General features: G+C 36.9%; 1 protein-coding gene across 2 annotated transcripts in view; it reads right to left on the reverse strand.

The window, feature by feature from the left end:
• Positions 1-15,759, reverse strand: part of TDRD3 (tudor domain containing 3) — a 98,439-nt gene that overhangs the window by 61,501 nt on the left and 21,179 nt on the right. For both annotated transcript variants that reach the window (XM_042838817.1, XM_042838818.1), the window contains one exon: positions 676-760. In XM_042838817.1, the coding sequence (XP_042694751.1) occupies positions 676-760 (85 nt within the window). Of the gene's footprint in view, positions 1-675; positions 761-15,759 lie in introns of those variants that run through there.

Consider the following 15,759-nt stretch of genomic DNA (forward strand, 5'->3'; position numbering starts at 1 on the left):
TAAACAACATTTAAACAGCTACCGATTTAATGACAAAAGTATTGATAACCCACTAAGATTGGCTTTGGGTACTTGCATAACGTTTCTGGTTTATCTTGATTATCTATCAGACAAGCTGGAAATGCAACACATGTACTTGTTTATTTCCTTGTAGGCAGAAATAATTACTAAATTAACATATCTACAGTAATTCCAAGCAACTGCTTGTAGTTATATAACTAAATACGCATTGTAGGAAACTCAATGTTTGCTTGACCAAGCTTTAAAGAATAGCATACCCAGAAGTCAATTTAAGTAAGGATGTTTTACTCCTCCTAGCAAGCTCATATTTTGCACTGTAATTTCATACTCACATCCATACACAGCACTTCTGATTTCATTATAAGTATTGCTTATACTTCAACTTCAGATTTACATTTCCTAAGCACAGAAATATCTTCTAACTGTAAATTATATTCATTTTTCTCCCCACTAGGCTTCAGGTTGGAATAGCTGTCATTTCCAAATGAATTCAGAAATAATTCAAACATTCTGGGAAGGAGGAAGGTGCTTTGTCCTTTACATAAATCATATAGACAACAATGTTTTTAATTAGAATCATAGACGACCACCTGCGCCATTAGATACGCTGTTTTCAGTGTGATGTCAGAAAAAAAGTTCACAATCATAACTTACATTAAGTGCAACTAGGATAATGTCATTCGTATTGACTTTTTCAGATGAATTTATGCAAGTTTCGATTCCTTCATCTGAAAGATACCTGTTGAAGCAAAAAAAAAAAAAAACATAAACATATTAGAATATCATATGCTGTATGTAATAGGTGAATATCCACTCTGTAATTTTTAGTTTGCATAAGATAGGAAGAAAAAAAACAAACAAACAAAAAAAAAAAAAAAAAAAACACATCAGTTTCTAAAGAGCAGTAAGATGCACTCAAACACTTTGAGGAGGAGTAATACTATGTTGTCATCCTACAAACTTTCTTCCTGCTTGCCTAAGCTACAAAATAACTTGTAAAAGTGGATTTGTATCACCACATGTCCCACGTCAAATGTGGTGAACAACTTCAGAAATAGAACATCTTTGGAAACAACATTTAAGATCTTCACAGTGGCAGTCCAGATCACCACCTTCCTGCCAAAATTCAGTAAGCATGCAATAAATTTGTTCACTTGACAATTAAAAATGATAATCCATTGAAAGGATGTGCATAATCAATTTAGAACGGCTGATGCATTCTCATGTTCAAAAACACTTAGGGAGAATGTAATTTTTACTTGAGTAGTTAGAGACTGTGACATTTGTTACTCAATTTGCCTCCTATTTCTCACTCTAAGCCTCAGTTTTCATTCCCACATAGATGGCAAACTGCTTTATCTGCACAGTTCTGCCTTTTCTTTAAAAATATCAACAGTAATCACTATTCTGATAATTGCCAGGTACTGAATCTGAAATACAGAGCATACATCCTGTACTAATCATCTAACAAGAAACCACTATTTCTCAAAAAAATAAATAAGCATTAAAAAAAAAAAAAAAAAGATTATTAAAGTTTAAGTATTCCAGAGCACTTACAGAAATATTTGAAGAAAATAATTCCCAAGAGTAAAATAAAGTCATATAAAGATTTGAAGGAAAGCAGACTCGATACACCTTAAGTCGATCTCAGCTAACATGAACGTTGCTCTGACAGTGTTGCCAGACTAATTAATGATCCCAGTTGTGCTCTAACCCAGACACTTGATAGCAGCATAGCTGTTCAAGTCAGATGCTGACATATAGCAAATCCTGAGGGATCAGAACTCAGGAAAAAGAAAAAAGAAAAAAAAAAAAAGCATTTATAATGTGAAAGAAACAATCCTGTTTTTTGACACAGAGCATACACACTAGAGAATAAGGTGGCAGGATTTGTTAGTCCACACAGAAATGTGGATTTCTCAGCTGAGTGCCTCTGAGCTTGGGTATCACCACCTGTGAAGATTCAAGAGGTAATTCCCACTTGGAATTCTCCGACTCATTAGCTGGAATCAGAATGTTAAGTAGAACAGAATTCCCCCTCCCTACCAGAGGAAACAAGAACAGGTATATCCTATAGGCAGCACTACACACCTGGGACTTTGCTGTGGTTTAATTACACCAGTAAGGTTTCCATAAAGAGAAATGTAATAAAATCTGTAAGTCTACCTTCTGTAATCTTTAGTACAAAGCTGAGAGTCAGTTGTATCAGAAATGGGTGGAATACAAACCCCACAAGCTGAATTTCAGACAAGTCGTGGAAACATTCCTCCTCTTGTGCAAATTAACTAATTCTTCAGTTCTGCTGAAACTAGCATAACTGCAATTCCATTATGAGCTACACAGTGTAGTACTGAGATGCAAGCACTAACATTTATCAGCAGGAAAAAAAATATTTTTAGAGAGTGAGTAAACAACAATCTGATCCAGAATTAAATTTTCCCTAGATAGGATAAAATCGATTACTTCTGCTACCATAAAAACTCACTGCCGAGTCATGTTTCCATTTCTTGCTGAAAAGTGAAGGCTGAAACTCAGCTGATAAAATTTCATAGTTTTGTTTGTCTCACTACTTCACAGAATCACAGAAAGGCCTGGGTTGAAAAGAACCACAATGATCATCTGGTTTCAACCCCCTGCTATGTGCAGGCTCACAGCCACCAGACCAGGCTGCCCAGAGCCACATCCAGTCTGGCCTTGAATGCCTCCAGGGTGGGGCGTCCACAACCTCCTTGGGCAACCTGTTCCAGTGCCTCACCACCCTCTGAATACCTTCATCAGAGGGTTTGAGATAAAAATGATAAATACACATATGCACGTTGAAAAAGGTTTTTCTTTTCTGACTTATGTTAATAAGTCAATTAATTTCAGCAACAGCACTTAAGAAAAACATTGCTCACCAGACTGATATTTCCATCTATGTTACAGGGGGACAATAATGAAATGCCATTTGAGGACACCTGCTGGCTTGATTTAAGCAAACACTACAGCTACAGCTTTTCAGCAAAAACATGATTGGCTGTTTTTAAAAGTAGCCTTCAAATTAAAATAAATTAAAAAAAAAAAAAAAAAAACAACCACACCCAAACAAAACAAAACAGAGGTTTTCAATAACTTCTTAAGTGGTGCTTCTGTGTAACAAGACATGCAAGTGAAGCAATCATCAGAAATGGTCAGCAGCTCAGTGAAGAATTGTGATTAGAAAAGGTTCTACACCCAGAAGGAACTGAAACACACATTTCTTCTGCCCAGACAGAAGCCTGGAATGAGAGTGCATGTCAACCTAACTCAATGTTTTAACCATCTAACCCTCTTGATGCTTCATACAAGTAGTACTCCTAACAGATACACAGATTTCCTTCAAAACTCTGCAGAAAGTTCCTTAAAATAAGTGAATTTGTTCTCCTTATTGTCTATACTGCCTCCTGTAATAACTATCTAAGTTTTAGTTATGAACATTTCCTGCTACAGGTCCACAATCTATTTATGAAAAAAAAAAAAAAAAAAAAAGAAAAAGAAAGCCAGTAATTCTAAGAAATTTCTTCTAAAATAAAAGCATTTGTACAGAGAAAACATAAGTATGAAACAGGAGTTATGATAGGCCAAATTAGCTCTTCAGCTGGCATAAGGTCTGGAATTCCTTTGCTAAACTGCAAGTCCCTTCTTTCTGTTCTTAATAAGGGTACGCGATGTGCTGAAGGTACAGCACACAGCAAAATACCATTTCATTCTTTTTTCCCCCTGTATTACATAAAAAAAGAAAATCTGACCCTGAACCAAAACCAAAATCAGAGAAAACCTCCTCACAAGGAGCCCTGGAGCTCAGCACCTGCATTACAGTCATTCAAGTGCCTCACAGCACCTACATTAGCTGTTCTGCACATTTTGCAAGATACCATGACCTACTGTAACCCTAGATAATGAAAGGTGAACTACAAAGCGATCCCATTACACTAATCCAACATGATTCCTACCGCCAAGGGGTGGGAAGAACTCCTAAGCTGTCCATGAACTAGATTACCCTGCTGGAACCTGCTCATGAACTCAGAATCCCCAAGACAAACCTGGCAGCACTGTACACATTCAGTACCCTGGATAGATTTTGTTCTGCACACCTCCATCCCAAGCTTCTCTCTCTTCTTTGACCAGGGAGGGAGGGGGGGCCACATGGAATAACCCAGCACAGGAACACTGTTCTGTCACAATCAGTAAATTTCCATTTGTATTTCCAGTAAACCAACAAGACAGAATTATGCACATTTACTTAAGGAGAAAGTAGATAAACGAAGAAATAAATGGGTGAGAAAAACCAATCTCAGTAAAGCTTTTAAGAAGTAAAAGGCAATGTAACAGCTGACCAGCATCTTCTTACGCAGACAGCAATGAAACAAATTATTCTCTTAACATGTAATGCAAGTAACAATATCCCACAAAATATCCTGCAAGTGAAAGACTTCAAAGAAGGCAACTAGCTTCCAAATGGGAGCTTGTTTTTTGGCTTTATCCACGATGTGCTTAAACAACCTAATACTACACTACTAGATGTCAGGATGAATTTTTTTCATTTAGAGGGTGGTGTGGCATTGGAACAGGCTGCCCAGGGAGGCTGTGAATGCTCCGTCCTGGAAGCATTGAAAGTCAGGCTGGATGGTGCCTTGGACAGCCTGAGCTGGTTGGTGGCAACTCTACCACAGCATAGGGTTGGAACTGAATGAGCTTAAGGTTCCTTAAAATCTAAACCATTCTATGATTCTATATTGTTTTTGAGGAAACCGACTGTGTGTGTGCATGTAAGTCACTGAACTTCTAAAAGCTGGTAACTGTAACAGCATTAATTGGAAGAACTTTTGGTTTCTAAGGAAAAAAAATACTCACTAGAGTTGAACAATCTCAGAGGTTATAAACTGAAGTAATCAGACAACTGTATTGATTTCAAAGGAATTATACCAAGTAATGCTCTATGAGTCACACAGGGATTTTGCAGCCTTGGAACATTAATACAAATTAAAAAATAAGAAATAAAATCGGTTTACAACCAAATGGGCTCCAAGCTGCCTCGTAAGTTTGAGATGTTTATCAGCAGATCATTCTCTTGGGAGAGTAGACCAGAAGAGAAAGGAAAATAAATGCTTCTCTCCTGCAATTCTTCCACATTATATTTGCTGGAATCTGAGGGATATTTGTCTCATCTATTCCTCCCCTATGCATCCAGCTTCACTCATCTGAGAAATGTAGCAGCACAATCCTCTTAGCAACGGCTTTTGTCAGAAGAGCAACTCCTTTTTAAATACAAGGAACCTGTTCTTACATTTCTGAATGAGACACTACAATGGCAGTATTATTAGGAGAAAGTCACTAGTAACAAATCAGCATTCTGTGCTAACCATTCACTTATAAATCCAGATCTGTAATTTTTCCGTCAAAATGTTCTCTGTTAGCTCCTAAGAAAAACAAATTTTGGCAATTCCTCCTAACAAAACATATTAGAGTGGTAACACTGAAAGCTGTTTTCCCACTGCTCCTTCATATCAACTGTGACATCAACCTAACAGTCCATGTTTGAATGCTACAGTCAGACACCCACACTCTCCTCTTTGATATTTCCCATTGTTGGGGAGCTGTAATTCTGTAGTACCAGCCTCAAATATGCCCCTAGTCATTTTACCTTCTGCTTTACCTTATCAGGAATAAATTACACCTGACATGCCCTAATCAGACAGATTTGTTACTGCCACACTATAACTACCAGCATCTGAAGCATTAAAGAAATCCTGCTACCACAGATAAATGCATATTTGTGCTTGCCTGCACTGTACTGCTGGATCAAGCACTTCATGTGCAAGCAAATGTGTGTATGTGTATGTGGGAATTTTGCAATGTTTAAATTAAAAGCTCCATTCTAAAATTAAATCCACCCGGTAAACAACTTTCCTAATGATATTTTTTTCTACCAGTAGCTTTCTTGAAAAGTCTGTTTTTGCTATTTGTAATTAACAGTTTATATTCAACCAAAAACCGTCAGCAACCTTCAATCCTTTTCCTATCCTCAATAACTTTCTCCTGTCATCTCTATCTCATTCTCTATTATAGGAGCAACCTAAAGAAAAAAAAAGAAAAAAAAAAAAAAAAAAAAGAATGAAAAATAGAATTAATAAACATACTAAATAAAATTTGTATTTGTTAATGTTCACACCCCTGTACAGAAACACTGAAACAGGAACCAAAAATGCAAGATGCTTTAATGATACTTCTTGTAATTCCGGCAGCCACATGAAACAGCTCTGGAGTTTTAAAGCAAATTTAACATGGCTAATTTCAATGTGTGTGTGCAGAAACCAAAATGTTCTTACCCATCACAAAACAGATTTATATAGTCATGCCACACAAACGGTAACCTATGTAGAGAGCATTCGTATTTCTGATAGTTGGTAACGCTGTGAAGGGTGAGAACAATTTTAACCAAGTGGAACTTCACGCAATAGTATGAAGCCACCAGTGGGTGCCAGTATTGCTCCACAAAAGAAGAACATTATCGTCCCATTACGTATTTTAAACTTGTAGTGTAGTCTTTTGATAGGGTTTCAAAACGTTCTGTCGAATTACAGTTGTATAAAGGAATTATACCGCAGTAGTACAAATTTTATTGAGGCACTATCATTAAAGCTGTTTTTTAAAAAACACAAAACACATTTGAAAACATTATTATGCTAAACATGGAAATCAGGTTTAAAAGTAAGGCTTCTTCATGCCCTATAACCTGCATAATGCTGGGTAGGCAACTGACATTGCTCTGTTTTAAAATAAAAAGCTCAGACGTTGAAAGGATGATGTAGTATTATGCAAACTGCTGGAGAAAATAAAACAGAACTTGAAGGTGAAGAAGAACACAGAGTTATGAAAAGGATTCCTAAGTCCTGACAAAATTAGTGCTGAACACTTCTTCATCTGCAAGGCAAACGTCTCTCAGTAATGACAAATAACCTCCACTGTTGTTTTCAGTAGTATTCTTGGCAATTTTACTATTACTATCCTGACATTCACTACAGGGATTTTTTTTCCTCATGTCTAGCCTTGCCGCATTGCCTCCTGTTGCTCCTTGTTTTCTCCACATCTGTGGGGAAGAGACTGTGCCTTTCCTTTTTGCAGTCACAAAGCCTTACTCTCTGTACTTACACAGATGATCATTGCTAGCCAGGCATAATTTTGTTCTCCCATCACTTCTCCAGTTTGTTAATTTTACTTTGAATCCTAATGCTGCTCACTAACAGCTCTGCATTCCTACAGAGCTTTATGTTGGGTTTAAGCCCAGAGCTTCATGCTTCACCATTGAGGTACTTAATGAGAGTATCAAATAAAGCCTGACCTAGACGATGCCTCACATGCTGTCAGAGCGCCTTCCACAGCTGTTCTTTCTAGTATGGTCCTATCAAACACATAACTGCATTACAGGAACTTAATCTAGACTGTTTCCCCATCTTACTCCTTAATGCTGAGGGGGAAAAAAAAAAAAAAAATACAGCTAGCAGAATCCCACTTGTTTACATCATCCAGAAAGCTCACCAACAATTACAGAAATGTGATTACAATTAGTTTCCTGTTTAGGTGAATGGATGCCAGTTCTACTTTTAAAACATTACTGACATTCATAGAACTGCTGCATAGCCAGTACAGCACCTGGGCTCCCTGGGCAGCTAAACATATCCTAGCTCCCTAACTTTTCACTCCTGGACATATAACAACACTAAGTGCTGTCTCTAACCCAGGTCAAGCTGAAACTTCAGCAAGGCACTCATGAAAAATGCATTCTCAAGCTCCAATTCTCACAGTTTTAGCTGACAAACTTCAAGGCCTTAACCTCCCTTCAGGTATTTGCAACGTTTGACTTTCAATAAAAACACTATCTAAGAAAGCCAATGTATTTTTAGAATTTAAAAATAGAATGTATATATATAAAAAATCTACCAAAAGCAAGATGTTAGTCCCTGAATCCTCCTATTCTGCCCCCCTCTTCTTCCCTCCACCCTCCCTTCTTGGGAAGCAAGCACAAGTTAATAATCCTAGAGTAAAGTCTATTTACGTCTCTTTTGCCAGTGAAACCATGACCTAAAGAAAGCTCAGAGTCTAGGAAAAGAGGAAAAAAGAAATAAAGCCTGAAGTGCTTTAAGCAAAATCAACGCGGTAGCTTCATCCTAGGTTACTCCTGCCTAAAACTTACAGTAAAAACAAAGACCAATAACTTCAAAGTTGTGGTCTTAAATATACACAGTACCAGACACCACAAAAGTCATTTCACTGCAGGAGTGATACCCACTGAGCCGTTCTTTCAGCCACCCCTGCTCCCACCTCTTCCTATAGACTCACCTCCTTGCCCCTACCCACGTGAGAAAGGGGCAAAGTCTGGAACAGCCACTGATGAACAGCCTTTTTTCCCCCTTCTGCAATTTGGGAGGGGAGAGAAGCTGCCTTATATCCGATATGGGATTTGGTGATAGGTCCCTTGCTGGGGGTTACCAGAGACAGAGCACCCCAGCACTGCCTGCAATGTCAAGTGCTTCAAAGTCTGTGTTACTTATGCCACCACTTTTAGTCATCTTTACTGTCATCTCCAAAGAGGACTACTTCTATAAAAATCTCTACTAACTAATGATAGTTTCAGAATTATTCTCTAATAAGATTGACGTGCAAACAGAATTATTAGGCTATTATTAGGCTAGCCTGACTCCTGCTTACACCTCCCCAGGCCCACGCGTAACTCCTCTCTTTTTAATTATTGGCACATTTCCATCCATAGTCTCCCTAAAACTACTCTGTTCAAGAAATGAAGTATGAAAAGCAGGTTTTCAGCACACTTCTTTTCCAAGTTCTTCCACAACAGAGAACACATTTTAATACTTACATTAATCAAGTATTTATAACAGCGTGCTGTCTGAAGTTATATCACAGTTTTTGCAAGTTTTCTCACGTGAAATGCCCACTCCTAGGGATGCTTTTTATTTCTTAAGACAAGGAAGGGGCTCAAAACTATACTATGAACAATATCTTATCAGGTTAGTAAATATTTTACAGCGGAAAAGTGAGAGAGGAACTTAAGTTTGTGGTTAAACAAAATGTAAAGCTAAGCAACACCAGACCAGTTATCTAAAGACATAGATTCTACATTTTCTCTTTCCTAAATCTAATCAATTTCACATTCCATGTTCTAGGCAAATTGTGGAAGCAAAATTTGAAAACCCAACTCTTTTTTTTTTTTTTTTTTTTTTTAATTTCAGTTTCCAACAGAAGAGAAAATGATCACTTGTAAAGCCCTGAGCAAGAAACAGAAATCCTGGGAATTGGTACAACTCATCAAACAACTCTGCAAGAGGCTGGTCGCAGGATCCTCTCTCAAACAGCTGCACTGCTGCAGAATTTATGCTTATGCTTTCAGAAAGCAAAAAGTAGACATTCATTGAATTCATTGTAATGCCAGCCTCTTAGGTGACACTTGTAAACATGGGAAATATCAAATAGCAAGGAAATCACTGAAGGACAGGAAAAAAACTACAAAGTTGTCAGATCTGCATGTGGTAGCTTTTAATATATCTTAGAACGGCATATTTGAGGTGTTTTATGATATTCTTCCAAATTGCATGAACAGCACTTCCAGTATGAGCAAAGGGAACTACCCTCAAGGCTTAAATAAACGTAAATAAACAGCTATTTTGAGTTTTATAACAGAAGTTATTGATCAGTATTTTGACAATCAGTTTACATTAAAAATTATCCAAGAACACATAAACTTTTAATATTAAAGATGTCAAAATCTAAAATATTCTTTAGAAACTAGAGAAGTAAATGAATTGAAAGGATGAAAAACAGCATAACTTTTCCCCCAATCAAATTTTCCCCCAAATGAAGCACTGCAATCAGCAGCTGTTCAACATCAGCCTAGGAGCTTTAGCCTCTCTCACATGACTGTATTCGCATTTTTTCAGTCCCTCGTGACCACAGGAGACACAGAGCTTAACTTACTTCAATGGAGGTAACAACCCAAGTGCCATAACCCAGAGGTAATCATCAATCACAGCAAAATGCAGACACAGAAATCACTTATTTCACAACCACGTCAGTAAGGCTGGGAGCATCTGAGTCACACTGACAACTCTGTTCCGCTTCAGTGGCTGCATCTTTTTATTGTGAAGTCAACAAGGTAAAGAGCTATATACATTTTCTGTTGCAAACAGAATCTCACAAATACAGAAAATGAGTTTCTAACAATTTCAAGAAACAGACAAAAGCTCAAAACCAACAATACTTAACATATTATCAAAAATTACTTTGAAACTGAGGAAAATAAACATTCCCTAATAAAAAAAGATAAAAAGCTATCTTTGTGGTTTTCCAAAGAACTTCATTCCAATAACATTGTTATCATTTTGCCCAAGCCAGCAGTGAAGCACTAGTGAATTAGACATTTAAAAAGCAAAACTTGACATGCTTCAAAAGGAAAAGGGAGATTAATCATTCAAACCACACAAACAAAAAGAAGTCAGCAGAAAGACTGATCAAGAAAATATTCTGGAGGATTAATTTGATAAAAGGTAACAACTAATTAAAATTTTCACAGGAGATTCATGAAGCCTGACAGATGACAAGGTTGATAAATGACTGACATGCAAAAGGAATGACAAAGAAAGCAAGAGCTGTAATAACACAACTTAAATGTTTTTTCCTACTTCTAAACTAACTCTCCACAACTGAGATTTGGAAGGTTTCCAAACTAATGTCATTGTTGAAACATGTATCCCAGCAAGTTTCTTAAACTAATATTGCATTAGGAAAGCATTTAGAATAACAACAGCAGTAACAAAACTGTTTGCCCAAGAGCTCAACTAAAGCCCAAATACAAAATTGCTGACCTGCATTAAGTCAATACTTGTGTGGATAAAAAGAAAATACTAAAACATCACACAGTATTTTTAAAGCAGGCATCACATTTAATCCTAGAAATTGAAGAACCTTGTGTGCAAACCATGCTGAGTAGGCAAAATGGAAGACTAATTTGTGGGCTTGGGAGCACTTGGCTGAAGACGTATTTCTTGGAGATGGAAAATGTCCACCGTGCAGGCATCAGACTTCTTTTCAGGATGAAGAAAACGAGCAGGAGAACAGTGTGGCAGGGAGAGGGAAAGGAAAGACTGCTGAATAGCTTTTCATAAGATCCTCCACCGAAGGCACTTACAGAAAATGAATAGTTAAGCCAAAAGAAGCAGCCTTTGTCATCACATACAAAATACAGAAAAGGAAGGATATGAACAGAATGGGTGCTACTGTAGAGGATTAATTAACAACAGATGCATCACACTGGTCTGCGCTGTGTGCAACAAGAATTAAGAGAAAGGACAAGGCAGCAAGGTAACAGCTGGTGATGATTTTACAGAGATCCAGAATATACCAAAATTTGAAAGCTTACTGCCCTCTATGACTACACAATGAGATGTCAGGTGGATTTCAACATCAATAAATCCACAGTATTGCACACAGAGAAGGAAAAACTACAAACACTGCAGAGCTCAGTACTCTCTCTACCTTAGCAATCACTCATGAAAAACATGCAGTCATGTTGTTGTTTTATGGATACTAACTCACGGTTCAACAGCAGTCCAAAATGCACAAAGAATACCAGGATCTATTTTCAAAATAACACAAGACACGGCATTATAAAACCACACAAATCAAATCAGAATTACACAGGAGCAGCGCAGCTGTACATAACATTCAGTTATAAATGCCAAAGGAAATTATGAGCTGTTTAATTTTCAATACAAAATGCCACTATAGGTTATGAAGTGCACGCTCCCCAGAGTGGGGCCTCCAGCCTTGGACACAGGATGTTCCTCAACACACAGCTGGGTAAATTGAGAGCCACTCTGATCTACAATCCTACTCAGAGCAAAAGCTTGAATGAAGACAATTTGAAAGATCTCTTCCAATCAATCTATTATTTTAATCCAATTTGGAAATGTATTTTGAAATTACATTTATTTGAATTTGTAAACATAGTCTTGACTTTAAATGGGAATGGCACAAAGCTGCACCATAGGGGTTCAGTCTGGATATGAGGAAAAGTTTCTTTACCATGAGAGTGGTCCAACACAGAAACAGGCTTCCCAGCCAAAGGTTTGATGTCCCAAACCCTCTACTGTTCAAGAGGCTTTTGGACAATGGCCTCAATGCAATTAACTTTTACCTAACTCTTTGAGGTCAGACAGTTGGACTGCATCTTTCCAGAGCCCTTCCAATTGAACAATTCTAATACTAATATTAAATAATTTAAAATCATGCACCTTCAGTTAATGTACCTTAATCACATTTCTGTGTGTATTTTGTTTTATTATATATTTGCTTTTATTTTCATTGTTTTAAATTTAACTGGAAAAAATGGCACAATTTCACAGATGTCAGTCATTTAGGTCAGTTAATTTATTTTTTTTTCTCCTTTTCACTCCTTGGATCAAAAGTAATTAAGTTTCTTTGGGATGGTTTGGTAATCCTTTAACAAGTAATTAACATACACATTCTACATTTAAGTACAAGAGAAAGTAAAAGTCAGCTGCTGACACTGGTAGAAAAGAGATGAAGATACTAAACCTCCATACATCTAATAGTTTTGTGCTGCGGGTTTTCCATCTTTTCTCTGAGAGCAAGAATTGCTTTATCCAATACTGCTGCCTCAGCAGAGGTTAAAGGCATATGTCTTCCAAAATTATAAAAGGGTTGCAACCTAACGACCCACTTTCCTGACATTTGTGAGACATACAGCAAACAGCCAAGACATACGTGGCCTCTGTGTAACCAAGCTGATTATATGACCGATTACAGAGCTCACCGTTCTATAAAAAGCCAGACAAGAATTAAACAAGACCAGTTCTGAGCTTGTATAATAGAACTAATCAAGTGGTAATTTACTGTACAGGAACTTAGTATGTATTTTCATCAACTAATGACTTGGGAAGGAATTGAGAATCAATAATGGTTCCAGTACTGAAACAGACCTGCAAGAAACTATCACACAGATAAATGTAGGCAATTGAATCTTTGTGTTACTGATATTGATTTTCTTTTTTCTTTTTTCTTTTTTTTTTAATCGGTCACAAGCACAACGTCTAAATGTTATATAACCACTCTTAAGAAACCAAATGCAATTTTGTAATTTATACTCAGAATTTTTGCTTGGCTGTCTTTTTAAGGTAAGCTTTCCTCAAAAATAGATAGGAACATACCAACTCATCCCAAGCTATCAACATTATCAGGCATCAAAAGCTAAGATTGCACCATTATTTAGTTGCCTACGTTATAGAAGCCTGCAGTTTGGTGACACAGAGCACCCCCAGAATCACCCTCTCAGATGGCTTTAATTGAAAAAGCTGATCAGACATCAAAGCTAAGAACCCCTCACTTACAAAAATCATTCTTTTTCAACATGGGTGAAGCAGAAAGTGAAAATGTGAATGAGGATGAGAACCACCTTGGTTTATTTTGTTTGTATTAAAATCAATTTAGTACCATTTTTCTTTTCCTCCAGCACTCTAACTGATGTTACAGCCTTCTAAATTTACGTAATTTATAACCATGTTTTTCTAGATTATGAAATGAAGGTAAATACAGCAATTATAGTGTTTATGCTAAATTATTATTGTAAGGTACAAAGTGAGGCTGTAATGCTTCTGGCATTCCACTGCCTAGAAAAGCAAAGCCTACCATCAGACAGCAATCTGTTCTCTGCCAAAACAAATGAAAACATTTAAAATCTTCATCATGAAACACAACAGGAGGACTTAAATTTCACTGGCCATACCGAAACAGGTAAGACAAAAGCTGCTCCAAAAGAAATACAAACATGAACTAAGTATCAAATTTTCCAAGATAATTTTGAACATTATCAATATCTGCCTCTGATGTCACACATAAATTCTAAAAGGAAAATCATATTACCCAGATATACTTTTAGAAATAGTTTTAAAAGTCACGTGCATGTTTCTCGACCTCTCCTTGACTGTCACTGTTCTTGAAGTATTTGACAGCTATGAGAGTTTTAACTATTTGGAGACTTGAATTTCTTATGCTTCCCTTTCTAAACTATACAGCCAAACTCTTTTAGCCTTTCCCTAAAAGGTCAGTGTTTCATCATTCTCTACTCAGTCTATTTTCTCCCCCTTCTCCTCACCCATACATCTTTCCTAGAGTGCTGCACCCATATTAACTCCAGCTAATGTCTTTCAGCACTGACCACCAGAACGAAAGAATATTTTCAGGTATATATCAACACCATAACCAATAACAGTTGTTTTTTATACCCCATTCAACTGCATAATATTACATCATATTGTGTAAGGTGTGCAATACATAATAAGGCAAAAGACTCCTAATATTTTTTTGCAGTACTGCTGTTTTTGAATCCTGTTAGGCAGTTCATTACCCTACATACTCATACAGTAATCTACAACACAACTATTCAAATATACTCCTTTTGTTTCCCTTCCATTCTGTATCTTTTTCAAAGTTTATTTTAAATCCTGAAGCCTCAAAGAGCTTGCAACCATCCAGGTTTGACTTTGTCTCTTGCTGTATACACTCCTTTATCTTACAAACAATTGTGCTTGCTGTATATAAGCCATGCTTGCTCTTAAATACCTAAAAAAAAAAAAAAAAGCTTTATTAAATATACAAGACAAAACTGTGCTTTTTCCTTGTCACAACTTGTCATGCCTTGTTCTTGAATTTGTGTTTGCTGTTGCTTGTCATCCAGTTGTATTTGTTTGTAAAGGCACAGAAAAATTACCAAACTGTTTACAGAACATAATGTTGTCTGACTGTTTTAAGATACTCATTTTCACATGGAAAAATCTGAAGACGCAGAAACAATGACTAAAGCCTATGAATGTTTTCTACCACCAGGTTCACAGAAATATGAAGTATAAAAACATTTGGTTTTACACACAGCGAGAAGAAGGCATTTTAAAGGTAATATTGTCAGACTTCTAGCCAAGAATTTTCAACGTGAAGATAATCCACATAGATAAATCAAAGACATTAAATGAGAAAGGTGGAACACTTCATACAGTAACACTCCTATTTTATCACATTCCTTATGATACCTCGTGTTATTTGGGTGACATAATGAAATGCTCTCTGGGAAGAAAAAAAAATTTTCTCTCACTATTAAAGTGGACTTAGATGTGAGAAAACAAGCAAACAACACATCCCTAACTTTCTGATGTTTCTCCTAAAAGGTTTGTTCAATAGCTCACATTTTGGAGAAAGCTCAATTGAATTTTCCCTATACAAGATTATTGGAATATCCTGAGAGTTAGCTTTCAAGTACAGCATCCTATGTTTAACCTGATGATAGCTTACAGTATGCTTTGCAGTGTTTCCAGTTCTCCCATGACATCCTGGATCACAGGTCATAACATCTTGCACGTAAAGGCTGCTAACTATCATGGCATATGTCAGATGAAAGTGAACTGTCATAACTGCTGTTTGCTAATGCACATGACAAAAAGAGGATTTACTTTCTCAAAGGGTAGTTTCTCAGTGACATTATCTCAAAGTGGAGAAGCTTCTCAGCAACAACTGCTAGGGACATCAGCTACATATCTAGCATGCAAGCTATCCAACACAGGCAGAATATTCCTATAAATAGGCCAGATTTGTTCCATACAGACAGTGTGTGCTTATTGGAGGTGGGTTAGAGGTTAA

Source organism: Centrocercus urophasianus, unplaced genomic scaffold (genome assembly GCF_019232065.1).
Source record: "Centrocercus urophasianus isolate 14NV4802_14NV808 unplaced genomic scaffold, USGS_Curo_1.0 seq_9, whole genome shotgun sequence".
In the NCBI taxonomy this organism is placed as follows: domain Eukaryota; kingdom Metazoa; phylum Chordata; class Aves; order Galliformes; family Phasianidae; genus Centrocercus; species Centrocercus urophasianus.